This window comes from Trichosurus vulpecula, chromosome 3 (genome assembly GCF_011100635.1).
Source record: "Trichosurus vulpecula isolate mTriVul1 chromosome 3, mTriVul1.pri, whole genome shotgun sequence".
NCBI classification, from domain to species: domain Eukaryota; kingdom Metazoa; phylum Chordata; class Mammalia; order Diprotodontia; family Phalangeridae; genus Trichosurus; species Trichosurus vulpecula.
In genome coordinates, this window is record NC_050575.1 from 56599409 (window position 1) to 56624136 (window position 24728).

Below are 24728 nucleotides of genomic sequence, written 5' to 3' on the forward strand. Positions count from 1 at the left end.
AGGTATCATTTTATTCCTTTGTACATTTCAAACTGAAGGATCTGTAGACATATCAACCTCAACACATCCAAAGCACAACTCATTATCCCTCTAAGCTCTTCCTACTTTCCCCACTTCTCTATTGTAGCTGAGGGTGTAACAATTCTCCTAGTCACACAGGTGTATAATTCTCAACTCCCCATTCTTAACTCCCTTCCATATCCAATCTGTTGCCAAGTTTTGTTATATCCACCTTCACAGCATCTTTCTCTGTCTCTCTCTTCTCTTTCATATATATGTGGATATAGTCATAGATATTATATTTATATTATTAATTTAATATCAATATCTATGACATCATTCTACTAATATCAACAGTTATATCTGTGATAATACATATGACAAATATAATATAAATAGGAGAGGGGCAGCTAGATAAAATGGATAGAGCACTGGGCCTGGAGTCAGGAAGATCTGAGTTCAGTCTGGCCTCAGACACTTACTGGCTGTGTGATCCTGGACAAGTCACTTAACCTTTGTTTGTCTTAATCCACTGGAGAATGAAATGGCAACCTGCTCTAGTATCTTTGCCAAGAAAACTTCATGGACAGCATGGTCCATGGCATCATCAAGAGTTGGTCATGACTGAACAGCAATAAAAGAAGAGAGGCTGTATATCCAATGGGCAATTTTATGCAATGGGCAATATAGACGGATATCAGGCAAATTGGAGGTGGTTGAATAGAGAAGCAACATGGTCAGATCTGTGCTTAAGGAAAATTCCTGTTGCAGTAGAGTGGAGGATGGACTCAGGGAGGTGAGAGACTTGAAACAGGGAGACCAGTTAGGAGGCTGTTGGAATAATTTAAGTGAGAGGTGATGAGGGCCTGAATTAACGTGATAGCTGTGTGAATGGATATCTACATATAGATAGGTAGATAGATATGTGTTTATGGACATACATATACATTTACGTATACACATACTCTCCAATCACACAGCCTCCAGCCTAGCAGTCTCTCATCATCTCACATCTATACTATTGCAATAGCCCTCTAATTGGTCTCTTCACCTCACCCCACTCCCATCTATCCTTCACTCAGCTGCCAAAGTATTTTTCCCAAAGCACTGGTCTGACCATGTTACCCCGTTATTACTCCTACCCCCCAGCCCCACCCACCTATTACTCAATAAACTCCAGCATCTCTCTATTACCTTCAGGATCAAATATAAGCTCCTCCATAATTTAAATCCGTTCACAATCTGACCCCCTCCTACTTTTTCAGTTTCCTTACACTTTATTCCCCTCCATATACTCTATGATTCAGCTGCACTGACTTTCTTGCTATTCTTCTATCATTCCATCCAACCACTCTGGGCATTTTGTCTGGCTGTCCTCCATGCCTGCAATTCTCTTCTTCCTCATCTCTACCTCCTGACTTGCCTGACTTCCTTTAGACCTCAGCTCAAATCTACCTTCTGTAAGTGGCCTTTCCCATCACCTTTCCTCTACCCTCACCTCTGCCTTCCCTCTGACAGTATCTTCCATTTGCATTGTATATTTCCAGCATGTACAGTTTTTGTAAATTCTGAAATACAGTCACTTTCAAATAATGACTTGATAAGATACTTAGATATTTTGATTCCATGCCTGTCATCCTTTTACCAGTGCAGATTGCAGCTTAGCAGAAATAGCACTAAGGAGAGCTGGGTTCAAGCTCTAGTTCTGTCCAAAAGTAACAGTATGACCTTCAGCTAGCTACTTAAGAACAAGCAACTCATACTTTAAGGTTTCTAGAGTGTATATTCCTTATAGCAACCCTGTGAGGTAAGTGGTGCAAATATTATGCCTGTTTAGGAAACTGAGGTTTAGACAGATGAAATGACTTGATCATAGCTATAGAGCTAAGAAATGTTAGGCTAGTCTCTTGATCTCAGGTCTCCTGAACTCAGATCCGAGCCCTTTCTACTCCACTCCATTGACTTACCTTGCCTACCACACTCTAGTACATTAGGAGCTCTATGTTCTCATCAGCGTGTGTGGGTAGTCCCTCTGCCAGAGAGAATCCCATCCTACTCATGCTGGTTCTCTTGTGATTCTGGGTAACCTCTTTACGATGTGCTGTAGAGGAGCTAGCCAAAGTGCTAGGGCCTGTCTTCATGCCTTTTGTACATTTTGTGGTAGGCCTGCAGGATCCAAGCAATCAGTCACTCCTTACTTACTTCATTTTAAAAAATCTTATATTCTCTGGATGATATTCCTTGCTGTAATTGACTTTATCTCGGCTATTATACTGACTACAATATGCAACTTAACTGTCATTTGTCAAAAGTAGCTGCTGCTTTTGAGCATTAAAAAAAAAAAGCACCTGATAACTGTATATTTCTAGATTTTCCATACCTTTATATCACCTGTTCCTTGTAGATATTTTGCCTTTTGACCATTTTCTTGCTTGTTAATAGCTGCAGAGAAGGGGGAAGATGGTGGGAATGGAGTTGGAACTGAGAAAAACAATCAGCCTTCTTGACTCTTTGTTAAAAGGTTTGTTGGGGAAGGAGTTAGAAACTGTGGGCTCAAATGAGGTTTGAGTTATTTGTGGATTTCAATTATCCCTGTGATCCAAGCCTCCCTATCTCTCTATCTTCCTGCCACCCCTATCACCACTGATAATTTAGACTTGGCTGAAGCAGGATTTCTAACATGAGCTTTATTTCAGAAATGCAGAGCCTTGAAATTTATTCCGAATGAAGTTCAGGCTTTTAAGTACAGCTAAGTAGGGATTTGGTGTAACAAGGGGACCCTCTAGTGACAAGAAGAAGAATGACAAAATAGAAGCTCTCTTGGTTCTTATATAAAGCCTTGGAAACAAAACATAAAAACTGATATACTGGTTTCAAATCATTTATTCATTCATTCAACAAGCATTTATTAAATTCCTACTATGTGCCTGGCACTGTACTGGGTCTGGGAGATACAAAGATACAGGAATGGATGAATAAATGAAAAACATTTGTTAAGCACTTATTACTTTCTGCATGCAAAACACTCTGCTGCTAAACACTGGACATAAAATGAAGAAAGCAGTCCTTGCTTTCAAAGAGCTTACATTCTTTGTTTTTTTTTTTTATAAGTTCACATTGAATTAATTTATACACTAGTCAAGCTGTGGAGAAGAATTATGACCAATGGAATGAATCATGAGAAAGAAGAAACAGAACCAAAAAACAAACAAACAAACAAAAAAAACCCCATAAACAAAAACAAAAGAGAAGCAAAAAAGGCAAGCATGTAGTGCGCCTCAATCTGTATTCAAACTTCACAGTTCTTTCTCTGGATGGAGATAGCATTCTCCATCGTGAGTTCCCTGGAGTTGTCCTTGCACCTTATGTTGCTGAGAAGAGCGAAGTATGTCAGGGTTGGTCCTCACGGAATCCATATATCTGTGGTTGTGTACCACGTTCTCCTGGCTCTGCTCCGAAAGAGCTTACATTCTAATGTGGGGGGCGGGATTCTGATAGAAAGTTTCAGCTGCAAGTCCAACGGAAAGATTTCATGATGATGAGGACATAGTGGCAAAGCAAATGATAAAATAACTTCTTTAATGCCATTTTCATTGATAAAATCATATCAGTTTCTGGTGTTGAACCATTTGATAGTGCCAAGGACATTAGGGGAAAGAGATTCCCCCCTCCCCCACCCCGGGTTTTTAGTACCTGTGATTTCTGAGAAGGCAGAGACTGCTGCATTTGCAAAGGTAATCAACAGATAGCATTTCCACAAGTTTTTGCTGCCTTTATTATGACTTTATAGCCAGTTCATGGGGTTCTGTTGGGCTCATGTGCTTGCCTGGTTATGGGTGGCACTAGTTTTGACTGTGAGGGTCAGGTGGGAAGCAGAATCATTGTTCTGGGAGGTCCTGCTATTCCTAGGGCTTTGGGTCTCAGGGTTATCTCCACCAGCATTAGAGGGAAGGTGGTGGTCAAGATAGTTTTTGACCTCACCAGCATATGCTGCCTTCAGTCTCTCCCTAAGGTTTATTTGCCCTATAAATGATAGTACTGGTAGGTGGTTGGTTTTGGTGGTGGGCTTATCAGGTCTCTTTTCCACAAAGACTGCTTCTCTTGATGTTGGCTCTGCCCAAAGAGCCCCAATATTCTATCTTTTTCAAGTTTTTCAAGACACTGGAAAGGCATGGTTATTATACATGGTCGGTCATAAAGGTGGAGGGTGTGGATCTGTGATGGGTACAAGGTGAAATGACTGAGGAAACAAAGGTTTGATCTTCTGAGCATATCAGTTTCTTAAGCAATGCATGTCAACTGCCAAACAAACCCGGACCAGACCTCCTCAGCTTTGGCCTGGACCATGAATACAGAAGGAGACAGACTTTCATACATTAAAAACAATTAAATAAGGCCAATTAATTAAAAGGAAGCAATACAACATTAAGTAGTATCATTTCTAACTGGATGAAAGACTTTCCAAGTTGAGAGGAGGAAAATGAAAAGGCACAATTCCCTGAATTCACGAAACGAGGTATCCCATTCCCTCCTAAATGTCTGTGAACATGGAAGGAATATGGAAGCAATGACTGATTGAGCAGCATGGGGCCAGTTTTCAGATAAAATGTATAGGTTGCTTGAGATGTATAATTGTGAGTAAACTCCTTGCATCAAACTTTGGGTCTGACTGGGTCTCTGGTCAGCATACCCTAGGTCCTTGGTTAAGGGATCTCTAAGCAACAGGTAGAGGTGGTCCAGCTACGCGGGCTATATTCAAACAATCAATACAATAAGGTTTTCTCCAAATTCCCACAACTGAATAAAGTTTTCTCACAGGAAAGAATTTGGACTAGACCCATAATTGAATAGAAAGGGAACTGAGCTAGCTCCAGAATTGAGTCACAAAATGGAGTCAGTATGGTTCACTCAATTGCCACAATTAACTACTTGCTATCCTAATCCCCTCAATTCCCTCAGCTCCAAATATTCTCAAGTGCCATTAATTAGCTATTCATGATCTATTAATATATGCATTTATTCAATTAAATTCATCAAAATTTATTAATTACGTATTTTGTGCAAGGCATTGTGCTAGTGCTGGGAATATAAAGATGAAATGAGACACTCTACCCTTAATAATCAGTTATATTCATATACAGTATTTTGTTTAGCCATTCCTCATTTGATGGGTACCTCTTTGGTTTCTAGGTCTTTGCTACACTACTATATTTGACAATCTATTTTATGATACAATTTCTAGGAATGTATTCTGGGAATGTCCTGCATTTAAAAAAAAACCCCACAGTTTCACAACTTTCGAAGTGAAATTTTGGGGCAGGGAAGGAAGATGTAAATGAGCTAAAAAGTATCCAGAGAACAGAAATGACTGTGATCCAGGCAATCAGGTAGTTAGTTGCTGTTAAAGCCAAGGACTCCAGGGAGGGATAAAACTAAGGTTAAGAGAAGTTATCTTTGAATCCAACAAAATAAAAGTAAATATTTAGACTAATATTGCTTTATTAAGATCCTACCGACAACTCCTATGGTACAAAGTCAACCTTGGGTTCTCAAAGATTTTGCCAGAAGATCATGAGCTCTGGCAGGTCCCACCAAGCTGGAAAGCCTAGGAATATGAGCCTGGTGACAGACTCTGAGGAATAGCCTAGTTAAATTCTGGGAATTTTGTCATCAAGTTCACAGTGGGTTGATAAATTTGAGGGGCAGTGGCAACTCATGGGCTCCATGGTAGAGGAAGCATCTACACTAATTAAACTACAGATCCACTGAAATAGTGACAATTTATTCTAAACTTATCACTTTTGAGCTCTGAGAGGTATCTATAATTCAAATGTGAGGATCTGGTGAATAAGATAATGTTCATTTTTGCTTTTTTGAAATGGACTAGACCTGTAGTTTCATTGGTTTGGGAACTTCCTGTGAGGAAACTCATATCTGTAGATCAGTATCTGCTATGCAACTAGTAGTCTTTTAAAAAAAATTAAATTTTTGTTTTCAGTTTCAAATTCTCTCTCTCTCTACCCCTCCCCCACCTCCTGAGAAGGTAAGAAATAAAATGCCCATTATATATGTATGACATCATGCAAAATATATGCAACTTAGAGTCTTCAAAGAGTTGCCTGGGTGCACTGAAAGGTCAAGTGACTTGCCCAGCATCACATAGCCAATATAAGTCAGAAGCCCGTCTTAGACCTAGGTCTTCCTGACTTGGACCAGATCTCTGTTCACTATACCAAACTTCTCCTCTCGACTTCTCTCTATTGCTCACAATTGCATAGAACTTATGTAATTCATTTTCCTGGAAGCAATACAGACTGAAAATAGAAATTGCTTCAACTCAACAAGAATTTATTAATGAGGTTAATTGTGCTAAGTGAGAGTGATATGACAAAAACAAAACAGTCTCTGTCCTCAAGGAACTTAATTTCTATTGGGTTCTAGCCCAACTGTATTACTCCTCACACTTAGCACATCCCTTTCCTGGTCATCTCATGCCTGGAATGCATTCTCTCCTCCTCTTGAAAAAAAAATCTTCCTTTTTCTTTAAATCTTGGCACAATTTAGTTCAAGTCAATACATCAAAGATTTATTAAGTCCCTCTCTGAGGCACTGCACTAAGGTATGACCTCCTCTGTGAAACATTCTTTGATACTCCCAGGTAAAAATGTTCTCCCTTACCTCAAATTTTCCTTGAACTCTTTATTTTGATCTCTTTCTTAAACAATCACTGAATTTCAGTTAGAAAGAATCTTAAAAGCCACCACGAACAAGAATGCTCCCCATCCACCCAATCCCCATCTAACAAATGATTATCTAGCCTATGCTTGAAGACCTCTAGTTCTGTTCACAACCTCTCTGGAGAGAGCCAATTAAAATTTAAATCACTTTTTGTACAGCAATTCACCCCACCAAGTTCACTTCCGAATTTACCATAGCTAATAGATGAATCACTATAGCTTCTTCTTGGTTGACTTTGATCTAATTTGGGTCAAACAGGTCTTTGGGAATTTGCTCCTCACTATCCGGGTTAGCCAAAAAATCTTGTGTGGACTCTAGTTCCCAGACCTCTGGTGACTCACCATTCTGACCTTTCAAAGCTCACAAGGTCTTAGCTGTCTCCAAAACTCCTTCTTGAAAAGAAGTAAAAATGGTGGTAGAGCTATTGGGAGAAAAAAGCTTCGGGCTTCGCTCCCCACTGAGGGGTTAAAGAAAGAGGTCCATGCTTCCTCATTTGAACACAGCCAAACAGGAAAGAGGAAAACTGAGGCTTACTTTGAAAGCCTTTTAAATGTACTTCGGTTCCAGCTCAGCAGCCAGTCAATAGTCCATCTTTTCACATTATGTTAGCAGCCTGGAACTAGTTACTGAATACCTGTGCATGCTTCAGTTGGGAGCAGAGCCTTTCCATTGCAAATCATCCTGTTTTTCTGGAAGCAGGCTTTCCAACCTCTTCCATGCGGGCTGGAAGCAGGCAGAGCACACTGCACATGCTCTGAGCGTGGAGTCCCATTGGCCAGGCCTTCATTACACAGAGTCAGAAGGGCTTTAGAGATAAGCAAGTTCAACACTCTTGTTCTATAGATGAAGTCTTTGAGAACCAGGGCCATTAAATGACCAGCTCTAGGTCACGGGGCTAGTTAGTGACAGAGCTCAGACTAGATCCAGAATCTTATTACTTTTTATTCTTTTTCAGTGTTTTACTGATGCTATTTTCTTATCTATATTTATGTCTATCACACTGCCCTACTCCCCCCTCTATCTCTCTCCCCCTATTTCCCCCACCTCCCAAACCTTTTCTGGTAACAAATAGATACAGTTCAACAAAACAAATCAGTGTATTCAGTAGACAAAATGTTGGACTTGGAGTCAGAAAGATATGAGTGCGAATCCTGCCTCAGACACTGGCTGTGTGACCCTGGACAAGTCATTTAACTTTGCTGCACCTTGTTAATATGAAAAAGTAAGGGCTTGATCTTTGATGGCCTTTCCAGTTCTAAATCTATCATCCTATGACTATATCTTGAAGGATGGTAACTGGAATGCCCACCATATTCTATTCTTTGCAGCACTTTCAGTGAGGGTATGCTGGGCTGGGAAACTGCTACAAGGGACTTTGGTGAGGCTAGGAGGCCAAGTGTAGACTCTGAATGCCTGGGCCTAGGGATAGAAGACAAATGTTCTACTGTGTTTAAAAAAACCAAAAACCTAGGGCTAGCCTTGATGGTTCTATTCTGACGGTGAATTGTGTCTCTCAACCTCCTGTGCCTCCCTAGAGGTGGCAAACTCTGTTTATATACAGGGTTGCAAACCACCCTGTGCCATTTAACTATGATCATCGAATCTCGTGCTGCCATGTGCTTGGGGACACTTAAGAAGTCTAGACTGAGAGGTGAGAGAGATTTTAGAAATCATCTAAAAAAGATTAAACTGAGGCTGAGACAGAAAGTGATTGATTGGCCTAAAGTCACAAGGCTAGGTTGTGGCAGGGTTAAAACTCAAGTCTTTTGAAACAAATCTAGTCTTTTTTCTATCATGCTGCGTCATCTTAATTAGTGCAAGGTAGGTGCTGGCATTGCCCTAAGTGCTAAGGATACAAAAAGAGATAGTTCCTGCCCTCAAGGGGTTTACAATCTGAGGGAGGAGACAATATACAAACAAATATAAACAAAGTGAGCTATATATTGGATAAACAGGAGATAATTAAGAGGGATTAGAGAAGGCTTCTAGTAAAAGAAGAAATTTTAGTTGGGACTTTATGGAAACATATAGTAAAAGATTACAAGGTGGCCCAATTTCTTTAAAAAATAATGCTTCATGGGTAATTTTTTTTACATCACTGTAATTTTTTAATAATCCCTTCTCCCCTGAGAGAACTTTCTCTTTTCACAAAGAAGTAGAGTTAAACAAAACACACTGATAGATCCACCATGACTGATGGTCTATGCTTCGCTCCGCACATGTAGTCCACAACTTCTTTAATCAAGAGACAGGAGCTGTATTTCATTATCAGTACTCTGGAGTCCAGATTAGTTGTCATATTGATGTGCTAGGAAAGCAGAGCAGGCTCAGAGTCAGGAAACCTAAGGTTGAATGTTGTCTCTGCCATTTACTATATTTGTGACATTGAACCTCTCAGGGTCCTCAGTGTCCCCACCTATAAAATGGGCTTGGATTAGAGGACTTCAAATATCCCTTCTGATGATTAAATAACAAATTATTGGGGAGATTTCTGAGCTTTCCCCAAAATTTACCCCGCCTAGACTATTTTATCTAGGTGGAGTTGTTGCCCCATCCAACTGGAAAACCTTACAAAGAATTTAATCTAAGGTGAATTTGAATTCAAGACCATTGTGTTCTACCCAAGGGGGTGTGTATATATGTGTGTATGTATAGTAGATTCTTTGCTTAGATTGTCCAAGGCTGGAGGTGATTTGGAAGTAAATGACATAATCAAAGCAAAGTCACATTCCCTAGTCCCTCACTAGAATAGGTCCACCTGTCATTATAATATTAATTCTTCTCATTACTTGTTAACCAATCAGAACCAATTGCCATCCTCACGAATACCCATTCTTCCAAGGGCATGTAAGCATTGAGTGTATTCCATGAGAAGTCTTTGGCATTCAAGAGTGTCACTGACCCATTTTATTAATTATTCCTAGCATGATTAATAAAATGATTATTTACCTAGAGACTATGTCTCTTGAACTTTTTATGCATCACACTTCTAATTCTTAATAGATGGTACTAAGCCATTTTAGGTTTCTCCCTGCTTTATGTATTTTACATATTGCTTTCCTGGAATTGGTTACTTTGCTGTATATCAATTCATGCAAGTTTGCCCGATGATCACCAATTCTTGACCCATATCTACATATATAGAGACATCTATCATTCTATCATCTATCATAGGCGCAGGGATTATTTGCCGTATGGATATTAGTCTATCCCAGTTATCCGTCTATCCTGGAACCTCTTTGAGAGTAAAGATTGTTTCATTCTTTGTATATGTATTTCCAATGCCTACCACATGCCTAGCACAAGTAGCTGCACAATAAATGCTTGTTGATTGATTGATGTCTATCATTGGGTATTGAAGAAAAATTGAAACGGATTAGCTTTATTGTTAGCACACTCTAATAAAATATTAGCAAAAAAGATTAATTCTAGAAATATAGAGTATCCCAAAAATCTTAGTGCAATTCTAAGAATTAGCCCAGAACTACTCTAAGCTTAGAACTACCACTTAGAGCTGCACTGAGACTTTTGGGACACTGTGTATAAAGCCAAAATTTAAATATTGGAAGACTTAAACTGTCCTATGCTTTTTCTGTACCGTATTATCATAGAAAATCAATCTTGGCTATAATATATGTAAATAAAATGTTAATCAAATGGAACAAAAATTAATGTGCAATCCAAATAACAGTCTTATGTTCCCAAAATGAGATACTTATGACCCTCGCTCAAAAGTTTAATAAATAGGCACCAGTCCCTAAATCTGGGCACTAAAGAATACTAAGCTCTTTCCTGCATCCTGGCTAAAGTAGATCTCCTTTTAAACTGCCCCATTGCATCTTACTACCTCTGGCAGCTTCTTGCCTGTTTAAAAACAAACAGAATAAAGGACTGATACATACTTGGGACAAATAAAAACCATGTTGGATGATGAAGTCAGGCTCCAAAAAGATCTTAACAAGCTAGAATACTGGGCTGAACCTAATGATAAATTTCAATATAGAAAAATGTGAAGTTGTAGACTGAAGTTAACAAAATCAGCCTCCCAAGTGCCAGATGGAGGAAGCATGGTAAGGTAGTACAGTTTGTCTGAAAAAGATCTGGGAGTTTAATGGACTGTACATTCAATACAATGTGGCAGCCATAGAAGCTAATGTGCCCTTGGCTTCATTAAGAGAGGCAAAGCTTCCAGGAATAATGAGGTCATCGTACCCTTGTGCGCTGCCCTGGTGGAGTACAGACATACCTTGTTTTGTTGCATTTTGCTTTATTATGCTTCACAAATACTGTGTTTTTTACAAATTGAAGGTTTGTGGCAATACTGTGTCAAGCAAGTCTATTGACACCATTTTTCCAACAGCATGTGCTCAAAAGGTGTCTCTGCGCTACATTTTGGTAATTCTCTTAATATTTCACAATTTTCATTATTATTATATCTGTTATGGTGACCTGTGATCAGTGATCTTTGATGTTCCTATTGTAATTGTTTGGGGGGGGCCAAGAACTGTGTCCATATAAATGGTGAACTTAATAGATAAACGTATGTATTCTGACTGCTCCACGGACAGGCCATTCACCATCTATTTTCCTCTTCTCAGGTTTCCTTACTTCTTGTGACTCAACAATATTAATATTAGCCCAATTAAGGGCTGAACAAGTTGTGGTATATGATTGTGATGGAATACTACTGTGCTATAAGAAATGATGAGCTCGATGATCTTAGAAAAACACAGAAAGACTTGCATGAAAGAATAAAGAGCAAAATGAGCAGAACCAAGAGAACACTGTGTACAGTGACAGCAATATTGTTTCAAGAATGGCTTTGAGTGAATAAGCTGTTTTGTCTGTTATAAATACCCAAATTAACTATAAAGGACATATGAAGAAAAACACTATCTGCATCCAGAGAAAGAACTAATAAATAGAAGTGTGTACAGAATAATTTTACAAAAATATACCTATTTGTGTCTAATGGTAGCCCCCTGGGGTGGGGGGGTAGGAGGGAAGAAAAAAAGAAATTTACATGGCAATTTTGTTGTGTATTTGAAAGGAATAGCAAGTTGTACATAGTAGATTTGCAGTTTCATGCACAATTTTTTTTACTGTACTGTGTCATGGAAATGCTTGCTTTATTCCACAAATTAAAAATAAAATAAAGAAATTAGGCCAGTTAATAACTCTACAATGACCTCTAAGTGTTCAAGTAAAATAGAGAGTCAACTGATAGGGCAAACTTCATTGTTGTCTTAGTCTAATAAATTGCCACATCCACTCCAACTTTCTGCAATTGCCACCCTGATTAGTCAGCAGCATTCAGCATTGAGGCAAGACCCTCCACCAGCAAAAAGATTACTACTCACTGAATGATCAGATGATGATCAGCATCTTTACCAATAAAGCATTTTTAAATTAAGGTATGTACATTGTGTTTCTTTACAGACATAATACTATTGCACACTTTTATATGTACTAAGAAGTGAAAAAATTTGTGTGACTTGCTTTATTGTGAAAGTCACTATATTGTGGTGGTCTGGAACAAGACCTGTAATATCTCCGAGGTATACCTGTACACATCTGGAGAATTATATCCAGTTCTGGGCATCATAGTTTATTAAGGACATTGATGAGCTACAGAGAGTCCAGATAAGAGCATCCAGGATGGTGAAGGGAGGGAAGGCAGGAACACAAATTGATTAAGCCTCTACTATGTGCTAGGCAATGTGCAACGTGCTTTACAAATATCTGATTTGATCCTGACAATGATCTTGGAAGGTAGCTGCTATTATCCCCATTTTACAGTTGAGGAAACTAAGGTTCAATGACTGGCCCTTAGTTCCAAAGTTAGTAAGTGTCTGAGGTCTTCCTAACTACAGACCAGCATTCTATCCATTTCCATCTAATTGCTAGAGAGTGAAGATCCTTGAGTTCACATCAGAAAGATTGGTTGAATATACTGGGTATATTTAGCCTGGAGAAGAGATTTGGTAAGACATGAAAACTGTCTTCAAGCATCTGAAGACTATTACATGGAAGAGGAATTATATTTGGCCTGTTTAGAGGCAGGAAGTAGAATCAAGAGCAATAGATGGAAGTGGCCAAGAAGTAAATTTAGGCCTAATGTCAAGAAAGCCTTCCTAATATCAGTGATGTCCAAAACCTCCATGGGCTGCTTCAGGACCAAGTAGCTTTTGCCTTATTAATGATCTTCAGGCAATGTTGAATACATTGTAATGGGGATTTCTTTTGGCTAGGCTTGGAGGTAACTTTTTATCCTAAAATTCTATGATTTGAGGATGCCAGTACTGTCCTATATATACTGCAGAGTCACAAAAAAAAAATTAGCTAAAGGCTAGGACATGATTCATTGATTCCCAGGATCCCAGGATCAAAGCTGTCGACCTGGAAGGGACCTCTGAGACCATTTGGTCCAATCATCATAATCAAAGTCAAGATCTCTAGCCCCTCATTAGAATAGGTCTACTTAGGGGGGCGGAGCCAAGATGGCGGCTGGTAAGCAGGGACTAGTGTGAGCTCCCTACCGAGTCCCTCCAAAAACCTATAAAAAATGGCTCTGAACCAATTCTAGAATGGCAGAACCCACAAAACAGCAGAGGGAAGCAGGGCTCCAGCCCAGGACAGCCTGGATGGTCTCTGGGTGAGGTCTATCCCACACGGAGGTGAGAGCTGGGAGCTGGGAGCTGGGAACGGAGTGGAGCAGAACCCAGCCTGAACGGAGTGGACCATCCAGACCAGAAGCCGGGCGGAGGGGGCCCTAGCGCCCTGAATCAGTGAGCTGCGGCAGTTACCAGACTCCTTAACCCACAAACACCAAAGACTGAGGAGAAGGTTAGTGGGAAAAGCTGCGGGAGTAGAAGGAGTTTGCGGTTCGGCTTCCAGCCCCGGGGGCAGCAGAGGTGGGGCAGCTACAGCTGTTGTTACTTCCGGCTCCAGGCCCACCTGGTGGGAGGAATTAAGTGGCGGATCAGAGCAGGAGTGAAGAGCCTGCTGAAGATCTAAGCCCAGTCCAGGTTGGGGGTTGGGGAAGGAGCAGTGCTGGTGTGGCAAAGCTGGCACCTCCCCCCCAAACGTGGAACATAGAACTCGTTAGTCTACAAGCAGTCATACCCCACTGAAAAACTCAAAGGTCAAGTTAGTTGGCTGGGAATATAGCCAGGCAGCGAAAACGCACCGAGATTCAGCCTCAGACTTTGCATTCTTTCTTTGCTGACAAAGAAGACCAAAACATACAGCCTAAAGAAGTCAATAAAGTGCAAGAGCCTAAACCAAAAGCCTCCAAGAAAAACATGAACTGGTCCCAGGCCATGGAAGAGCTCAAAAAGGATTTGGAAAAGCAAGTTAGAGAAGTAGAGGAAAAATTGGGAAGAGAAATGAGGAGGATGTGAGAAAACCATGAAAAACAAGTCAATGACTTGCTAAAGGAGACCCAAAAAAATACCGAAAAATACACTGAAGAAAACAACACCTTAAAAAACAGACTAACTCAAATGGCAAAAGAGCTCCAAAAAACCAATGAGGAGAAGAATGCCTTGAAAGGCAGAATTAGCCAAATGGAAAAGGAGGTCCAAAAGACCACTGAAGAAAATACTACCTTAAAAATCAGATTGGAGCAAGTGGAAGCTAGTGATTTTATGAGAAATCAAGATATTATAAAACAGAACCAAAGGAATGAAAAAATGGAAGATAATGTGAAATATCTCATTGGAAAAACCACTGACCTGGAAAATAGATCCAGGAGAGATAATTTAAAAATTATTGGACTACCTGAAAGCCATGATCAAAAAAAGAGCCTAGATATCATCTTTCAAGAAATTATCAAGGAGAACTGCCCTGATATTCTAGAGCCACAGGGCAAAATAGAAATTGAAAGAATCCATCGATCGCCTCCTCAAATAGATCCCAAAAAGAAATCTCCCAGGAATATTGTCGCCAAATTCCAGAGCTCCCAGATCAAGGAGAAAATACTGCAAGCAGCCAGAAAGAAACCATTTGAGTATTGTGGAAACCCAATCAGAATAACCCAAGATCTGGCAGCCTCTACATTAAGAGATCGAAGGGCTTGGAATACGATATTCCGGAGGTCAATGGAGCTAGGATTAAAACCTAGAATCACCTACCCAGAAAAACTGAGTATCATACTCCAAGGCAAAATATTGGCTTTCAATAAAATAGAGGACTTTCAAGCTTTCTCAGTGAAAAGACCAGAACTGAATAGAAAATTTGACTTTCAAACACAAGAATCAAGAGAAGCATGAAAAGGTAATCAAGAAAAAGAACAAGAAAAAGAAATTGCAAGGGACTTACTAAAGGTGAACTGTTTTGTTGACATTCCTACATGGAAAGATGATGTGTATGATTCATGAGACCTCAGTATTAGGGTAGCTTAAGGGAATATGCATACATATATGTTTATGTATATATATATGGGTGAATGTGTATGTATGTATATATCTATGTGTGTATGTATATATATATATATATATATATAGAGAGAGAGAGAGAGAGAGAAAGAGAGAGAGGGAGAGAGGGAGAGAGCGGACACAGAGTGAGTTGAAGATGAAGGGAAGATATCTAAAAGAAATAAAATCAAATTAAGGGATGAGAGAGGAACATACTGAGAGAGAGAGATAAGGAGAGATAGAATGGGATGGATTATCTCCCATAAAGGTGGCAAGAGGAAGCAGTTCTGTGGGAGGAGGGGAGAGGGCGGATGAGGGGGGAATGAGTGAACATTGCTCTCATCAGATTTGGCCTAAGGAGGGAATACCATACATACCCAATTGGGAATCTTACCCCACAGGAAAGAAGAGGGAAGAAGATAAAAAAAAATGGGGGGGATGATGGAGGGGAGGGCAGATGGGGGTGGAGGTAGTCAAAAACAAACACTTTCGAAAGGGGACAGGGTCAAGGGAGAAAATTCGATAAAGGGGGATGGGTTGGGAAGGAGCAAAATATAGTTAGTCTTTCACAACATGAGTATTATGGAAGGGTTATACATAATGATACACATGTGGCCTATGTTGAATTGCTTGACTTCTTAGGGAGGGTGGGTGGGAAGGGAAGAGGGGAGAGAATTTGGAACTCAAAGTTTTAAAAACAGATGTTCAAAAACAAACAAAAATGTTTTTGCATGCAACAAGAAAATAAGATACACAGGCAATGGGGCATAAAAATTTATCTTGCCCTACAAGAAAGGAAGGGAAAAGGGGATGGAAGGGGAGTGGGGTGACAGAGGGGAGCGCTGACTGGGGAACAGGGCAACCAGAATATACGCCATCTTGGAGTAGGGGGGAGGGTAGAAATGGGGAGAAAATTTGTAATCCAAACTCTTGTGAAAATCAATGCTGAAAACTAAATATGTTAAATAAATTAAAAAAATAAAAAATAAAAAAAAATAATAAAAAAAAGAATAGGTCTACTTATTCTAATATTCATTCTTCTCATCACTCAGAAATCTGAGGTCCGATGATGGTGAATGATTTGCCCAAAGTTATGAGCAGCAATCATCAGAAGTGGAATAGTGTGACAAATATTTCAAGAGACATAGCTTCTGGGTAATTAATCATTTTATCAATCATGCTAGCAATAGTTAATAAAATGGGTCAGTGACACTCTTGAATGCCAAATACTCCTCATGAAATCCACTCAACCCTTATATGTCCTTGGAAGAGTTCCTGAGGGTGGCAACCAGCTCTGATTGGTTAACAAGTAATGAGTAGAATGAATATTATAATAAGAGGTAGACTTATTCTAATGAGGGGCCGGGAGTGGGGGGGTGGGGTCTTGAGTCTGATTATGTCATTTACTTCCAACTCATCCCCAACCCTGGGCAATCTAGACAAAGGATCTACCCCTCTGTCCAAACCTGCTTGAGTGGAACACAATAGTCTGGAATTCACTTTAGATTAAATTCTTTGTAAGGTTTTACAGCTGGCTGGGTTAACAATTACATTTAGATAAGATAGTCTAGGTGGGGTAAATTTTTGGGAAAGGTCAGGCATCTCCCCAATAATTTGCTTTTTAATAATCATTTCTCTCAATATGAAATCAGGTCCTCTGACTCTGGAGCTACTACTCTTTTGAATAAATTAATAATCATTTATTTAGAGTTTACTGTGTGTCAGGCACTATACTAAGCATTGGGCATACAAAGACAAAAGTGAAAATAGTTCCTGCCCTCAAGGAGCATACTTTCTAATGGGAGAGATGTGTACACAAATAAGCACATACAGAATATATACAAAAAGAATAAAAAGTAGTTTGGGTAGGGTATTCTCTAGGGCAGTTAGGTGACACAGTGGATAGAGTACCAGGCCTGGAATAAGGAAGATGCATCTTTCTGAGTTCAATCTGGCCTTAGACATATACTAGCTGAGTGACCCTGGGAAAGTTGCTTTACCCTGCTTGCCTCAGTTTCCTCATCTGTAAAATGAGCTGGAGAAGGAAATGGCAAACCACTCCAGTATCTTTGCCGAGAAAACTCCAAATGAGGTCACAAAGAGTTGGACATGACTGAACAATAAGGGAACAACAGCAAAAATCTCTAGTACCTGGCGCATCAGGAAAGGCTTCATCAAAGGAACTGCACTGAGTCCTGAAGGAGTACAAGGATTCCAAGATACATAGGTGAGGAGGGAGGCACAGGAGATAGCCAGTGCAAAGATATGGAGATGGGATATGGAATGTTTTATAGGACATTTTTAGTTTTATTGGGAAGTAACATGTAAGAAGACTGGAAAGAAGCCTTAGAGGGGGCCAGGTTTTGAAAAGCTGTACAAACATTTACTAAGAACCTACTATATGTCAGGCTGGATTGTGCTGGATGCTAAGGATATGAAGACAAAAATGAAATAATCTCTCACTTCCTCAAGAAGCCTAAGTTCTACCAATGTGATATGTGTTAGATGATAAGCAAAGACAAGGATATTTGAGGGGGGATATAAGTAAATACAACAGATATATGGGTGTGTGATGAATAAAAAGTTTGAGAGACATAATTTCTGGGTAATTAATCATTTTATTAATTATGGCTAGTGAAAAATTAATAAAAGGATGGTCATTGCGCTTTCTAGCATAAACCAAAGACCCTTCCTGGAGGCCTCTTCATGCTTAAATACCCTTGGAAGTGTGGGTGTTCCCAACAGGTGGCAATCAATTCTGATTGGTTAACAGTTGATGAGAGAATCAATATTATAATGAGAGGTGGACCTCTTCTAATGACAGGCTGGGGGCTGTGACTTTGACTATGTCACTTGTGGACAAAGAGAAACTCATCTCAAGCCAAACTATTCCAGCTCTGGGCAATCTATCCAGTGTCTCTTAAACTATGGGTCTCAACCCTGTATGGTGACCCACAGTTTAAGAAGTGCTGAAGGGGTCTCTAGAAAAAGTTTAAGAAGCCCTGATCTATACAAAAAGACCTACCTACCCCACCCCCCCACCCCCACCACCCCAAGCCTGTCTGAGTAGAACACCAGGGCCAGAATTCACCTACATTGATCCTCTTTGTAAGGTTTTTCTAGTGGGGTGGGGTAAGAACTCTATCTAGCTAACATGGTCTAGGTGGGGGTAAATTTTTGAGCAAGGTCTGTCATGTCCTTTAAAGACTGGCTGTATAGCCTACAGAAATTTGTTTCTAAATGAGGAAATAGAAAGAAAAAAATCTTAATCTCAATTAATGATTGGTTATTAACATAAGAGAGAAACAATCATTTCTCTCAGCTGCTAGATTCCTGTTTGTGGCTCCTTTGGTCTTTGCTCATCTAATCTATTCAAAAGCAGTAGCTGTTTTTGAAATCCTGCAAGATCTTGCCTTATTTAAGCTATTCAGGTGTATAGAAAAAGACGAGACATTATAACATGGTATGCCTACTATGCCAGTTTTTCTCTCCATGAAGAAGAAATGTTGAATTAACCAAGTCACTACTGATGGTGTGGATAAAGAATTTCTAAGACTTGAAAGGATCATTGATTTAGACCTGAAAGGAATGTTAGGATGATCATCTGCTCCAACCCTATCATTATAACAAAGGGGAAGCTAAGGCCCAGAAAGATTAGGTAACTTGCTCAACCTCACACAATTAGGAAGGAGCAGTGGCAGAGATTTGTTAGAATGTCACTGAAAATTAAAATTTTTTTCTAAAAAAAATTAAATAAAAAATAAAAATAAAATAGGCATTTAAAATCTTACATCTGAAAGAAGGTTGGGCCTTGACTGTATGTTAAAAATTTTGAGTTTTTATGTTTGAGGATAAATTCTTTCTCAGAAAGCAAAGCTATCTCTTCAACTCTTTTAAATTTTATAACATGGAATTGGGGTGGTGATGGTAGTGCAGAGTCTCCACTATGTGCTAGCTTAGAAGGGATAGTACCTACTCTTCAGTTTTATACAGCACTGAGACATTTCTCATTTTCTCAAGTCATTCAGTTGTGACTGTTCTAATGACTACTTTTCCTTCCTAGAATAAAAATGCCTTTAGTTCTCCAATTTCTTGTGCAAATTATTAAGAATTCCCTGCTTTAAAAAAAATTGTGGAACCTTTACAAATGTGCACGTAGGTAGACATATTTTTGGATTAGACTTGTGATTTCATGGGTCTAGGGAACTTTTAGGGAGGAAACTTCAATACACTTAACATTTAGCAAAGGTAGATTAGTACCTTCTCTACAATTTTTAGTCTTAGAGTTGCCTGTAGCACTGAGAAATTTAGAGACTTGTCCAGAGTCACAAAGCCAGTATGTACATGTCAGAGGCAGGACTTGAAACTAGGTCTTTCTAGCTTCCTACTACTCCACAATGCCTCTACGTATATACCTTTCCTTCTCCCTCTCTTCCCCTCTTTCTCCTACCCACCTTTCTCTGTCCCTGTCCTTGTCCCTGTCCCTGTCCCTCTCCTTTTCCTACCCTTTTCTCCCTCTCCCACACCTCCTTTCCCTCTCTCTTCCTCCTCTTCTGTAATGTTAAGCAAAGACTTTTTGCTGTTTTTTCTTTTGGAGTGCTTCTCAGCACTAAGGCAATCAAGTGCCTTTGATTGAGTCTTACCTTTGTTTGAATCAAGAGTCTTTGATTGAATCAAGAGTCTTTGATGACCTGCTTACAAGAAAGCCCAAGTCACATGAGTTTGAGTCACATGGTTGTGATACCCTCTGCGGGCTGACCCTAAGAAGTGTATGTATATATATATATATACTGTGAGGTTAGCATTTTGCTTTGGGGTTCACTCATTGGAAGAGATTCATATGATTTGGCCAGATGAGACTCTGGGTAGCTATCAGGGAGCCCTCTGGCTTTGAAAACCTTGATGTTGGCACTTCACTCTTTGGTAACTATATATGTATTGCTATGGACAGACGGTTAGAAGCCCTATCTGCTGATTTGCGTTATCTGTTCTGTTTAAATAGTTTCTGCTTGTAATTTCTGTTTGTGTTTTCTCTGAAGTTCAGGGTGCTGATTTTTTCCCCTGAATTAAGTGAATGATATATGTTTAATTAAAGTGAGATTGTAAACCCTTTAAAGTTGCTTTCCTTAGAAAAGCAGATCAAAGAACCTGTGCTAGCAGCCCTCCTGTGTGCTGGTGTTATTGGCCTTATATCTCCACAGCAGCTGCAAGCAGCATTGTTTTTACATCTTCTCTCTCTCTTTCTAGATCTCTCTCTCTCTCTTAGCTGTTTTTTCTTGTCTCTCTTCCCCTCTTATACCTTCTCTTCTTCTCCCTCTGCCTCCTTTTCTGTTTCTCTGTCTCTCCTTTCTCATTCTCAATGTCTCAATCTTCTCTTTCTCTCTCTCGATATATGTATGTATATCTGTGTACATATGTACCAGTTATATATACTGGCTGCAAGAGGCTTGGGACAAGTCTCTGTCTTTCTCAGTTTACTTATCTATAGAATGGGGAGAATAATAGCACCTATTTCCCAGGGTTGTGAGGATCAAACGGTGCTTTGTAAATCTTAAAGCATTATATAAATACTATTACTTTTTAGTGTTTAATGTTCAAAGGACTATTGTGTAGGTGAGTTTTATTACTATTAATGATAATAGTTTGTCAAATATATATACATACATATATATTCACATGGGACATTGGTCTCAGTGTAAGGAGAAGGGCCAAAATACATTTTTCCAAGGTTCCTGGGTTATGACTTAAGCCAAAAGACTGAGAGCAATTTCCAAAAGTATACCTAGATCATTTGAGTCATAAGAATCTATTAATTAAGGATTATTAAATATCTCTTCCTCATCTCCTTACTGGACTGTAGGTTATATGAAGATAAAGAATATGTCTTGTCTGAACTTTGATTCTCACCCCAACCATCCCCCTGTGGGGTTAACACAACACTCTTAATAGAAGCTTATTAAATGAAAGATGTGTGTGTGTGTGTGTGTGTGTGTGTGTGTGTGTGTGTGTGTGTGGGGGGGTGGTGGTGGTGGTGATGGTGCTGTAGATCTGTGATTTTATTGCTGCAGAGAGCTCCACTGATACAGAAAAGGATCTCCTCTGCAACTTAAAATCTTAACAGAGAGGTTTTGGCATGCCCATTTTCACACATCTATCATATCTGAGACAGGACCTGAAGCCAAGTTTTCTTGCTTAAGGTCCAGCCTTCAGTCTCTCTGGTGTGGTTTGGGGTTGCTGGGAAGCCCTAAATGTCAGAGTACAAGGTGTCATGCACCTGGAAAAGAATTCACTCACTCAAAACATCTTCCAGTCAGTGGCAAAGTGTATTGTAACACCAGTAGGGTTCCTAGTGAACCTGCAACTTAGTCGGGGTGAGGCTGATGCTTATATACAAAAAGGACTGTGAAAGGATCTGGATGAGATTAAGGAGTGATAAGTAGTCTGGGATGGGCCAAGAGAGACAGTGAAAAATGACTGTCAAGTAAGGTAATTAGGTGATTTAGGTGGGCTGCAGTGGGCCAGTTGCCCAGGGCGAGGTGCCTGTGATCTGGGTTGCTGAAATGCTTGGGAAAATCCAGGTACCGGGTTGCTCTCAAAGACATGATCTTTTCTTTTTAGGGGGCCCACGTCCCATCACCCCATCATGTCCCATCACCCCATCATGTCCCCAAAGGGAGCTGCTAAGCTGAATGAATTAATGAGTGAATGAATGATTGAATGAAAGGGGGGTTCCATTTTAGATATCAGTCCCTGGTGGAGGAAACACGTTTCTGAGATTATATGATTTAAGACAATTTAATATAGCAAATGTGTCTGGTGTCATAAAAAGCACATCCTTTATGGCTAATTTTTTTTAATACTATTTAAGTCTCCTCTAATTAATAATATGTTTAGTTTAAAAAGATATGTTTATTGAATTAAGAATCACGTCCTGCTAAAGAAGGAAGTGACAGTTTTCTAGAACAAATCTTTGATTGCTCTGAAGACAAGTAAAACTTGCCTCTGATTCGTAGGCTCAGAGCAAAGTTCCCTGCCTGGGCTACACATGGCCAATGGGACTACATAACAGGTTTCCCCAAGATCCGGCAGACACGTGGCTGAGAGGTCTGGGGCCGGTCGTGGGAGGACTCAGTTCTCCATACCACGAGGGGGCGCCGGGCGGTTCCTCGCTGTTACTGTCGCGTTTCCCATAAAGCCTTAGAATAACCAATCAGCTAGCTGTCTCCTCACCGCTTTCAAAGTCGGCGGGTCCTTTGTCCAATGGACAGATGGGTTCTTTCCCCGGCCGCCAGAGCGACCGTAGTCTTGTCCAATTGTCCCACGGAATCGGGCAACGCCCGCCTTCCGGGGAGGGGATTGACGTCTCCTCCGCCCAATGGGACTCTCCTGGTCGGCGGGTGGGTGAGCGGGGTCCTGTGTAATGGCGGAACGCGGCGGGGACGGGGGGGACGGTGAGCGATACAACGCGGGGGAGCTCAGGTAAGAGGCGCCGCCGCCGTCACGAGACAAGGTTTGGGTCTTCGGCTCGGCCAGGCCCTCATGCTGGGAGCCGTGGCAGTGGCTGAGAGGACGGCCCGGAGCGGTGCGGGGCCGGGACCGCGTGTGTGTGTTGCGGCGGTACCGCGTGTGTGTCTGTGTGTATGTGTATGTGTTGCGGCGTTACCATGTGTGTGTTGTGTGTGCGTGTGTGTTTTGCGGCCGTACGAGGCTTGGGGAACTGCCGGCTGGCCTCCGGGAAGGAGCCGGAGGCCCTGGGGCCTCGTTCCCCGCCCTGCCCCGCCCCGCCTCGCCCCCAGTCCCCTTCACCCTCCTCAGCCCCGGCTCAGGGCCCCCGAGGCCTTGGCTTTCCTCCCTCCCCCGGCCCCTCTCCTCCAGCGCGCCCCCACACCTCGCCCTGGAGACCCCCGTCTCTCCCGGACTCCCTTCCTCTCCTCGGTCCCCTTTCCGCTCACCTCCGACCCCCTTCCGTCCGTCCTTCCTTCCTCCTTTCCTCCCTCTCTCCCTCCCTCCCTCCCTCCCTCCCTCATCCTGCGGCCCGCTGAGTCTTTCATTCTACCAAGTAGGGTTTATTTAGCATTTACCGTGTGCCTGGGTGTCCTAAGGCAGAAATGAAACAGTCCCTGCCCACCAGTAGCTTACGTTCTTTTTAGGGTTAGCAGATACACTAGTAATGCAATTCTGCATTTTTCGTAAGCAGGATCCGAAGTAAAAACTCGATAATTTGGGGGGTGGGGAGAGGAATCGCTGCTTTGCCCTCATCCCTTCCTTCCCATACCGTTTCCAGACTTAACTTGGCCACGCTTAATTCAGATTTCCCTCAGTTGTAACCAGCGCTTCTTCCCCTCAGCCAAGCTGTGGCCCAGAGAATTAAATGGCACTCCTGCCCCCAACTCCCTTCCCACCCTAACACCAATCTGACATGCACATCCAAATTAGAATGTAACAAAGTTGTAATTTATCTATAAAAACATTTTCTTTTGTCGTAGCAATCTGTGAATCTATGAAAGTCTTCTTGAAAGGGTGTTGTTATAAATGGCATATATGTTTCCTGGGCAGAACATTGTCAGATACAGACGTTTAAATTTGAAGTATAGCATTGTGAAGGCAACAGTAATTTGGTAATAAAAGGAGCTTTGAATTTCAGTATTGATCTTGATCATAACCTGTAGCGTATGCTGAAACCCTGTTACATTCGTTATAACTTTCTCCTTTTACAAATCACAAGAGAAGCGTTCAGTGGGTTGCCAACTTGAAGTTATCTTTCAAATTAGATGCAAGTGTTGTGTATGGTATTGGCATTTTATAACTTTTTTTCCACCTGATTGTAACTTATGATAAATCATGTGTTGAACTGGAATAAAATCAGAAATAAAATAAATATACTTAGAATCCTGCACTTGCCCTGTTACGCTCCATTTAGTGATGAACATCACAATAGGTTACCATGGTGTCTTATTGTTAGTGATGGAAGGTTCATATCTTGATTCTGCTCTCAAGTGAAGGTCACTTAGTTTCATAGGGAACATCACTGAATTTTGCAGAGCAATTCTCCACAGCTCTATTACCTACCAATAGTCTTTCAAATATGCTATTATCAGAACAGAAGATGTTACAAGAGCAAATTGAATAGGCTTTTATGTTAGGTGTTTTATTGCGTTTACTTGATTTCTTTTTTCCTTTCCTTTACTGCATTTAAGAATTTTACTTCATCATGAGGTTTTAAAACTAATTGGTAGCTTTTTGGTGGGGGGGGAGGGATGGGAACGACAAAACTACTAATATATTATGCTTCCAGGTGCACAAGGCCACTGGGAAAATATTTCAGTTTTAAGTTATCCTGGTTCATTTGCTAGTGTAAATAAACTTCATTGTTTCTAAAGAAGTAGAAAGTAAAGCATCTAGGAAACTTAATCTTGCGGTGGGGTTCAGGGTTGAGGGATGAGGGGTGCTGCATTAAATAATGATAGCCACCTAAAATACAGAATAATTTAAAATGGGGAATAACTCATTTGGGGAAGGCTTGAATTTTTATTTACCGGTTTAGTTACACGTAATCAATCAGTAAGCATTTGT

The 24728-nt window shown here is 40.6% G+C and overlaps 1 protein-coding gene across 5 annotated transcripts in view; it reads left to right on the forward strand.

The window, feature by feature from the left end:
- Nucleotides 1–22494: 22494 nt before the first annotated feature.
- TCERG1 (transcription elongation regulator 1) overlaps nucleotides 22495–24728 on the forward strand; it is a 61664-nt gene continuing 59430 nt past the window's right edge. For 2 of the 5 annotated variants that reach the window (XR_005009898.1, XM_036750504.1), the window contains exon 1: nucleotides 22495–22634. Coding sequence is in view for 4 of the 5 variants with exons in the window: in XM_036750504.1 (XP_036606399.1) it covers nucleotides 22576–22634 (59 nt within the window). In the remaining variant the exon portion in view is untranslated. The remainder of the gene's footprint in view (nucleotides 22635–24728) is intronic. The other 3 variants (XM_036750506.1, XM_036750505.1, XM_036750507.1) reach the window with 3 other exon arrangements.